This window comes from Garra rufa, chromosome 20 (assembly GCF_049309525.1).
Source record: "Garra rufa chromosome 20, GarRuf1.0, whole genome shotgun sequence".
NCBI classification, from domain to species: Eukaryota; Metazoa; Chordata; class Actinopteri; order Cypriniformes; family Cyprinidae; genus Garra; species Garra rufa.
In genome coordinates, this window is record NC_133380.1 from 18,155,501 (window position 1) to 18,165,758 (window position 10,258).

At 36.5% G+C, this 10,258-nt stretch overlaps 1 protein-coding gene across 1 annotated transcript; it reads right to left on the bottom strand.

Annotated features, from left to right (window-relative positions):
• Positions 1-4,818: 4,818 nt before the first annotated feature.
• On the bottom strand, positions 4,819-8,032 carry LOC141293457 (acidic mammalian chitinase-like). Its single transcript, XM_073825497.1, has 11 exons — positions 8,008-8,032; positions 7,892-7,918; positions 7,557-7,761; positions 7,321-7,377; positions 7,063-7,228; positions 6,839-6,963; positions 6,594-6,717; positions 6,327-6,509; positions 6,131-6,247; positions 5,909-6,041; positions 4,819-5,078 (listed from the first exon to the last, which is right to left on the bottom strand). The coding sequence occupies exons 1-11, from the start codon at positions 8,030-8,032 to the stop codon at positions 4,819-4,821; spliced, it is 1,422 nt and encodes a 473-aa protein (XP_073681598.1).
• Between the last annotated feature and the right edge of the window lie 2,226 nt (positions 8,033-10,258).

A 10,258-nucleotide genomic window follows, 5' to 3' on the forward strand; every position in this document is an offset into this window, starting at 1 on the left:
CTTCTGGACGTCCAGTATTGACGTCCACAGGACCTCTTTAGATGGTTAAGATTTAGTTTAGGTGTAGTCATTGTGGATGTATTTTCAACATCATCTGCAGTCTTATTTAGACATAATTTAAACTGCTTCTGGACAAAATTCACTGCATTCAATTAAAACTCACAATTGCATGTTTGTATAAAAATCAAGAAAACAACAACAACAACAAAAAACCTTCGCTCATCATACAGCAGATAACAGTTAACATAATTTAGTTTAGTTGGGTCTATACAGTATGTCCCCCCTTTGGAGCTGAATTATTTTTAATTTCAACTGCAATTAACAAATTAACTCCAATCAAAATTCTTAAAGTTGGTACATTCTTTATTTATGCAAGTGTTCACGTAACTGAATACTATCTGCATGCACAATAATGAAAAGAACATTTACCTCAGACTGTAACTTGGACCAACTAGTGTAAATTAATCAACACGACTATATAAAATTAAAAAGAAGAATTGGAAAACTTCAAAACAGATAAACACAAATAAATCTAAAGTCAAATTTAGCATTAGACTAAAAAAAAAAATGAATAAAAACACATTTATAATCCTTAGTTTAGGCTCAGCACCTGTCCATCTGTTAGATGACCATTAGAGAGTTTTACGGTTTGAATTTCCAGTCCTCTGTAGGTTTTATAAATTGTCCTCAACGTAGAATTAAATCAATAACATACATGATTTATTGCGGTGGTATTATCTTCATCACAACGTTTACGTTCCTTAGGAATGAGACACGTTAATTTAGCTGCAGATTTCAATGGGTTTATTTTGTTTTAATGACCACATGACAACACATTTAACATTAACATTACGGCATTTTCCCTTAAATATAGACTGTGTAAGTAAATAACTTACCACTGTTCAACAGTTCAAAAGAAGAACGCAAAAGTAAAAGTACTTTGAAAATACAAGCGCTCCTGCTTGTGCTCTTTTCGCATGTATCTGCTGTTATTCTCCATAGCGCATGCGCAAAGAAGCCAAATTTTCAACATATTCATTGAACACAAATAATTAAGTTCAGTGAACTTAATTGCAATACTTTGCATAACAGGTACATAACAGAAAGTAATAAAAACTCAGACTGAGTAATGTCAACGGAGCAGAAACAAATAAGTTGAACATATTTTATTAAGTTAACAGTACATCGCCTTTTACAGTGATAATACACTGTAAATACGCATTTATCTTGTGCCAAATCAGGTTACCCGGATATCTGCTGATGGTTTATCAGCTCAGCTGTGTAATATAAGAATAAAGAAATCTATGTCCTTGTACAACATTATCAGAAGAGTCAATCTTTATGACGTGGCAGGCTAATTTATAATTTTATACCTTCGCTTTGTAAACACTTAGATAGATATAGATATAGATACAGAGTTGATTTTAAGGTTTTGCTGTTTTTGATTTTAGCTCTGCATGGACTAGCACCACAGTATAGGCCTTATTCCTATCGCTGATCTCCTTAAAGGATATTGCGTCTCAAGATCTCTCCCTTCATGTAACCACCTGCCTCTTTCTGTTCCTTAAAGACTAAGGGTGACCGAGCCTTTGCAATAGTGACTTCTAAACGGTGGAATGCACTTTTAGTTGCTGCGAGATCCTTGCCTACTTTGGACACTAAATCTAGACTGAAGACTCATTTATTCTCTTTTGCCTATGGTGTTGATGAGAATATAGGGGTTTCTTAGTTGTTTATGGTTTATCTGTATAATTTATCTTTATCTTATGACTAGTTGCTTTTTACATTGCTTAATAGTGTTTACAATTGTACAGCACTTTGGTACAACACTTTTTTTAACGTTTTTAAATGTGCTTAAACATGAACTTTAACACTGGTTTGGTACTTCCGCCTACATAATGTGTGAGGTCGAGCTAGTGCAAGATGATCATTTGTGGTTAAAACATATATCGTTTTTTTTTTTAGAGAATAAACGGTCGTTTTGCTTGATAAGACCCTTATTCCTCAGCTGGGATCATGTAGAGCCATTTGAACCTGCTTTGAAACTGCAATTTGGACATTAAACCCAATGAGCCCCATTGATTTCCACTATTTTAGAAAAATCCTGAAATGTTTTCCTCAAAAACCTTAATTTCTTTTCGAGTAAATTATCAGGAAATTTTTACTCTGGAAGTGAACTAATACTTTAGTGCTGTTCAGTACTTGTGATGTGTTTTTTAATGCTTGAAGTATGACTGTTTGTCATAGACTCTTACCACATTTCCAGGGTTCTCAGAAAGAGACATTTTTTGCATTCCAATTTTCTCCAATAGCCAAATGAAAAACATAATGATAGTGTTTCATGACAACTGCCTACTATCTATGCAGTACAGCTCAAGTTCACGTCCCACATTTGAATCAATAAACGAGCGATATCTCTTGTGTTTCTATTTTTAGTTTGTGATTTAACTTGATTAACTTGACTTGAACTTCTGCTGTAGCTTCACGTAATCTAATCATGCACTGTTATTGTTACCAGACTGTTACTTAAAATACCTGCCAGTATGTTATAAATACAAGTATTCAGCAGAAAGGTAATTTGTGACACTGGACCACAAAACAAGTCATAAGGAAAAAAAAAAATTGATTTTGAGATTTATACACAATCTGAAATCTGAATAAATAAGCTTTCTATTGATGTATGTTTTCAGGATAGGACAATATTTGGCTGAGATACAACTATTTGAAAATCTTGTCCAAATGAAGTTCTTAAAGGTGCCATAGAATGGATTGATACAATTACATACATTTTAAATTGTACTCTGATGTCTACATAGAAGGTATATGGCATAGGAAAGGACGAAAATTCTCTAGAAACGGTTTTACAGGTCCATTTACAACCCTAGGATTTGTCCCTAGAATGAAATGGTCTGTTATTGCCTTATTTGGAAGGTTCGTGAATATTAATGATGAGCTCTGATTGGCTGTTTCACATAGCTGCTCATTTCAATAGCTTACACATGGAGGAAATATATATTTAATTACGGAGCTCTAGCCGCTTTTAATATACGGTTTGTTGAATCTGTCGTTTTGAATCTGTGACATTTTACTTTCACTATTGTGATCGCATGTGCTCTGTGAGTTATACTGCAGCGACACAAGTAGTTACCACACAAGTTTAGATGCTTGTTAGTGATACTCAGGATCTGTAAATCATTCGCCATCATCAGCGCAGTCATCTCTCCTTTTATGTGGTAAGTGAAATCTTATGTACTGCAATGTATCAGGCTACCGCTAGCATTAAGCTAACCATAGTCTCAGCCTCAGACGTCACGCCCACGGAACGTTGGCTAAACGTCTGATGCATATGGTACACTTAACTGGAAACACTTCAGGAATGTCGAAGTCGTGATCTGATTAGTTGAATTTGATCGGATATCCGGAAGACACGAGTGTCGCGTTTATTTTCGGTCCGTCGGGAAACAAAGCGCAGACTGATTTACTCGCGTTTTGCTAAAAGGTGCTTATGCAGACGCCGTTGTTGTTATACACATTTGCGACGTTCGCGAACAAATTACTGACTTACTGCTTGTTCTCCCTCTTCTTCGTTAACTTTCAATGCTGGTTATTTCAATGACTGACTTGTTGCACGCCAGTCTGTTGTTGTGGGGGCATTTCTACACCCCGAAACGTGACGCTGAACGAAACGAACTGTGATTGGTTGTTTGACATGTCATTCAAACGGCCTTATGGGTGGGCCTTGGCCAATTAAAGCTGCCATGAATTCCAGACCTTCAGCCGTCAGTCTGAAGGTCTGGCTACGCGAGACTAAGCTAACCACGTCCCGTCAGTGCCTTGCCTTATTTTTCTGATGTACTGAAGTTAATGATGATTGGTCTATGCAAATGTTGGGGGCGTAACTATTAACGATCCCAGGGCTATTGCATAATAGTCAGTGTTATGGTGGAATTTACCTATTTTTCAGTGGTTTTTTGCAAACACCAGATTTTAAGGAGGAGGAAATGGTGGTGTTTGAGACTCATAGTATGTCATGTCCATGTACTGAACTGTTATTATTTAACTATGCCATACAGTTTTCCACTCTATGGCACCTTTAACAATGCATATAAATCAAAAATTAAGTTATGATACATTTACTGTAGGAAATTTACAAAAATCTTTATGGAACATGATCTTTACTTAATATCTTAATGATTTTTGGCATAAAAGAAAAATCAATCATTTTGACCCATACAAAGTATTGTTAGCTATTGCTACAAATACCTGTGCTACTTATGACTGGTTTTGTGGTCAAGAGTCACATATAAAGATAATTAGCATATGAACAGTCATAAGTTAGCCAAGATTTGGCATTTTAATTCTCTTATATGAAGATCTGCAGAATCTTGCGACAAACTATTTATTTTGGTTGTTTGTCTATTACATAATGACAGTGATGATAAAACATCTATCACAGAACACTAACTGAACAATCAAATGGTATGTTATTTTGATGATCTCATTTTGTTTCAAATGCAAGATGATGTAATAAAATACAACCAGAATCATTTTTAATGATAGTTGCATGTTGTTTATTAATATGAGCTTTTTCAGCAGTTGTGCTAACAGCAATTACATAATAAATAAATTCACAGGGGAGTTAGTAAAAAACACGTATTTTACACTTTTAAAATACATTTGAATGGAAAAACAATTACAATTCAAATCATGATCAGTCCACACTAATTTCCTTTACATGAAATAGTTGTAGTCATAGATGTTTAGTTTTGATTCTTGAGCTTAAGCAAATTTACAGTGTCATCTTCTGCTGTTTTCACATCAGTGGCTGCGTTTGGGCCAGTTACAGCACTTACAGCTGTCATCAAACACAGTACCTGGAGCACAGGTGTCTACGAAAGTACGGCCTCCTGCACAGTTGTAGAATTTTTGAGGATCATCAGGGTTAGCATAGAGTCCATCGGCTTTTCCATTACAGAATCCTGATCCTGGAGCATGAGTGGTGGTGGTGGTAGTTGTGGTAGTTGTTGTGGTTGTTTGTCCAGGTTTGAGGGTGGTGGTTGGAGGTAAAGGAGGCAATTCTGAGAAAAAAGAAGTAAAGGCATGTTAGCATTAGTTAGGTAGATTTTGGCTTTTCTTTTGCATATAATATTGCACTTTGCAAATAGCAATGGGTTCTTTGTAATACATAGTAGTTATGCTAATTATACTACTAGGTGGTAGATATATGCACCTCAGTATTGTAGTACATTATTAAAACATTATGCAATAATGATGAATTTAGTGTAAATCATCATTTTTTAAGTTATTAAATAGGGCAATAAAGCTTTTCTTGCACCTACCCCTAATCCTACCTGTTAAACACCCATGTGGCACTGTATTTTTCACCTTTCGATTATTTCCTGTATGCCTTTCTGATATAATATGTGTTGTGAAAAGGGAGAAGAATGAGTTTGGTAAAAGGCAGATTTGAACTTGGATCAATCATGTCAAAAAGTAATTGTTGTGTGCTTTACTATCTACACTACTGGAGCTGTTATTTAATAGCTGTCTTTCATAATGTTGTATAGCCCTACACGTTGCTGGGTGGAGTTAGTAGACCTATTTCCACTTACAAAATAATATTTAACGCTTCAGCAGTGCTGTATTGAAACCCAACTTAGTTGGTGTTATTGCCATTTTATAATCTAAGTTTGACTGGTTCTAAAGAGAATAAAAAGTGCTAAGAATCCAAAAAAATTTCCAAAAAAATCTGACTGGTCTATAAAGTAACTAAACTAAAGAGTACAACGTTGACAATTTCACCAATGTAAGCCATAATAGGACTACTTGTCAGTCATTTTGAATTTTACCACAAACTACATTAACAGTTTGATTCGAACAGCACCATCTAGTGATTATAGTGACTAACCGATATCCAGAAGATTGCGCAGATGGCCCATGAGAGGATAGTTCCCCTGATTACAGAACTGTCCAGCAAAGTCATCCAGATCAAGAGCCCAGACGAAGGCTCCACCAAAGTTCTGATCTTTCAGATAACGGACCTGAAAATGAAAGAAAAGAAGTGAGTTGCAGGTCAGTCTCTGACAAATGTTGACAGTGTAACCCAACTACAGTAAAGTCTCAAAATTACCTTAGTTTCGTAGCTCTCTTTGGTGTCAAATCCAACCCACTCGTTGTTCTTTGTGGCATAAGGCACCTGCTGATCCTCAATCCACTGGAGGGTTGTTCCCGCTAGGAATCCACAGATCTATACAGATATTGGCTATTAGATATTGAGACTATTGAAAAGACACTTTTGGACAAAATGACTTTTCCAAAGCTCTCACCTCATAGTAAGACCAGAATCCAGCCTCGCGAGTGTAGGTTCCAGCTGCAGCAGGTCCACTAGCTGGGGCTCCAACACCAGTATCTGCAGATGACAGACGGAAAGTGCGACCGTATGTGGCAAAACCCATTCTGAGTTTCTCCACAGGGGTACCGTTGTCCCTCCAATAGCGCATAGCAGAATCCTGAATGAGGAGGAGAGTTATCATTTTAAAATCGATTAATTTGGGAGGTTTGAAAATCTCAAGTTACAGTAAATCAATTCTTACCACATTGAAGTGGATCAATTCTCCCTCATCCTTTGAGCCTGTGTACAGGGGACTGTTGTGTCCTGTGAAGCTCTCCCAAGTTCCATGGAAGTCGTAAGTCATCACATTTATGAAGTCCAAGGACCTGGGAAAAAAGAATTACATAAATCAAAAGGGTTCTAAACCTCAGTCTCATGCTACTGAATATTTTTTACCTTAATGTTCTGCTAATTTGTAATGATATGATTCAGTTTTGTCACACTTACTTGGCAATCTCAGCAATCTCATATCCTCCATCAATTGTCCCTTTGCCAGCTGCTACAGCAGCACTCAGCAACAGTCTGGGTCTGCCAGTAGCTTTGCCCTCAGCCTCATAGGCCTCAATAAGTTCCTGCAAGGAAAAACATAGATACATAATAAGTAAAATGATTCAACATTGAACTGATTTGAGCTGAACCACACTACTGTCTAAAGACACTGTATTACCCACCTTGCATAGCAGTGTGAATCTATGTTTGTCTTCAGGTGGACTTCCTCTTGCTCCAGGGTATTCCCAGTCCAAGTCCAAACCATCAAATCCATAAGTTCTCAGGAAATTGATGGAGGACTGGATAAACTTCTGACGGTTTGCAGCAGTGGACACCATGATGGAGAACCTGCGATGGATTTGATAAACAATCTTAAATGTTTTTGCATCTCATTTTAAAATAAAACTTAACCTGAAACATTTTTTTTTCTGATTACTTACTGTGAAGAACCAAAGTTCCATCCACCAATAGCCAGCAGAGTTTTGAGATGGGGGTTTCTGTGAGGATAATTGATCAATTTTAGGATTTTAAGATATATAGAAATTTTAGGCTGGCGTGTATAATTGCATTTTGGTATTCATTGAGCAAATTACTTCACAGTCTCACAAAAAAAAAAAAAAAAAAAAACATTTTGAGAAAATGAAATGCCAAACATCATATTGTAACTAATACATACTTGTTCTTGAGTTCATTGAAGGCCTTGTAGAGAACCTCATCGTTCCACTCGTAGGTGACCAGCTCGTTGGCATAGTTGATCATTGCAAAAGCATAGAGAAGGTGTGTGCAAAGGAAAGGGTCGACATTTGCAGGCGTATACTTTCCAATTCCAGGTCTGTACTGAGACCAGTTGGTGAAGTAGCAACCCATGTCCATGGAGACGGCTGGATATGGATACACAAAGAAACTCTTAGACAAGACATTTTGAGTTACAGTCATCTTTCTGATTTGAACATATTACTTATTAGTAGTTCATTTAAATTTATTTGATGCAACAGATACTCAATGACTCACCAACATGGCAGAGCACCAAGCCCAGTCCTAAAATATGCAATGATATCATGTAAATGACAAATAGAAAAGAATGAATAAAACACACTAGTATTCCAAGTATTATTTCAGCATATTACCTGCAATAAGTGTAAGCTTTCCCATTTTGTATTTATCCAATTGCTCTGTAACAAAAAAGAGTTTTGTTAATTAGATTTAAACTAAAAGCAGAAATAAAGATTTTAAACTGAAGAATGATCACAAGACATACCTAGGATACTTTCCTCAAGCAAGACAAATGTGAAGAGAAACTTCAAGATCCCTCTGTTTTTATACTAAATTGGGTGTTGTCTAAGCCATATGAAATGTTTTATTGTAACGGATGATGTAAGATTGTGTTTATTTATCTCTCATAAACTATGGACTAAATTGTCAATGACATAAAATACCTTTGGTCTTTTCAGCACAATTTACATGAAGCTAAAATCATAGATTTCCAATATAAATAGTTAGCATCTGCAATAAAGCTTTTCATGCACACCAGAATTGTATAGGGTCCACATTATTCAAGAGGTTAAGTGATTATCTTTAAGATAATCAGCTTATATAAGATGGTTATGCTATCAGATCTACATAATAAAGAGCTTTAAGCTTATCGTTTCAGAATCTGCATAATCCCCCCAATGTTTTGCAAACTAAAATCAAACGGAAAGTTAAATTGCACTTACCAATGAACTTTTGCAGGAATGTATTAAATTATTATGTACAATTCTATCATCAAATCTTATCGAAACATAAAAAGTGAATAAAAATATAGTAAAAGATTCATAAGAACATCAGTGTTGTATTGCTCATATCTTATCACTTGTACATTGTGACGTCATGACATAAGTGTGAAAAAGAAGAAAGAACATTACACAAGACAGAAAATATCCTGCAAAACAACAAATTCTGACTATATAAAAGAACTCTTAAAAATGTATTCTTCAAAACTTTTCCCATTTCTGTTTTTACGTTTCACATATGTATGGGGTCAGCATAATTTCTTTTAAGGAAATAAATACTTTTATTCAGCAAGGACACATTCAATTGATCAGAAGTGACACTAAAGGCATTTAAAGTGTTATTAAAAATTCAAATAAATGATCTTTTGAACTTTCTTTCATAAAAGAACCGACTTTCAAAATGATAGTGTATGGTTTTTTTTTTTGCATCATCTTGACAGAAAAGATCATTTCGTGGCTCATTTCAAAGGATTTATTTTGGTTTATTGACCACATGACAATACGACATCACATTGCAGTAAATAACTAAGTAAATAACTTACCGTCGTTCAATAGTAGGAAAGAAGAGCACAAAAGTTCTTTGATAATACGAGTGCGCCTGCTCGTGCTCTTTCCGCATGTATCTGCTGCTATTCTTATCTATGCTAATGGTCATTTGACAGATGGACAGGTGCTGAGCCTAGGTAAGCATTATAAATGGGTTTTTATTCGTTGTTTTTTTTTTTCAGTCTAATGTTAAATTTGACTTTAGATTTATTTGTGTTTATCTATCAATCAATCAATCAAATTTTATTTATATAGCGCCTTACAACAGCCAGAAAGGTGCCCAGGGCGCTTTCCAGAATAAGATCAAGAATCACAACAGACAACAATAAATACAAGCACAAAAAGGAACATAAAGCAGCAATCGAGTCAGTGGCTACGTGTCGAAAGCTTGACTGTAAAGATGTGTCTTCAATTGTGATTTAAAAACACACAACTCAGTGTTACTGCGAAGCTGTGCCGGAAGTGCGTTCCACAGCTTAGGGCCCTGGACGGCAAATGATCGGCCTCCAAACTTTTTATAGTTGAACTTGGGCGTAACTAGTGCGATGTGTTCAGAGGAGCGCAGAGTTCTTGCTGGTTGGTAGACCTTAACCAACTCCGCGAGGTAGGCAGGGGCCAGACCATTGATGGCCTTGAACACGAACATCAAGATCTTAAACTCCACCCTGAACCGCACAGGAAGCCAGTGGAGAGAGTGAAGGACAGGGGTGATGTGAGAGCGTTTGGAGGTGTTGGAGAGGAGACGTGCTGCAGCGTTTTGCACCAATTGAAGCCGATTAAGAAGTGATTGATTAAGTCCAGTGTAGAGGGCATTACAGTAGTCAATCCGCGAGCTGATAAAGGCATGGACAGCCTTTTCAAGGTCAGCTCGGGACAAGAATGGTTTGACCTTACTGAGGAGCCTTAGCTGGTAAAAACTTGCCTTTACGACTGCATTTATTTGTTTACCAAAAATCAAACCACTGTCAAAAATAACACCCAGGTTGCGCACTGTCGGAGCAAACTGAGGTGTAAGAGGACCAAAAGTGAGGGAACTGTTGGGTGAGTCCGGGGTGAACAG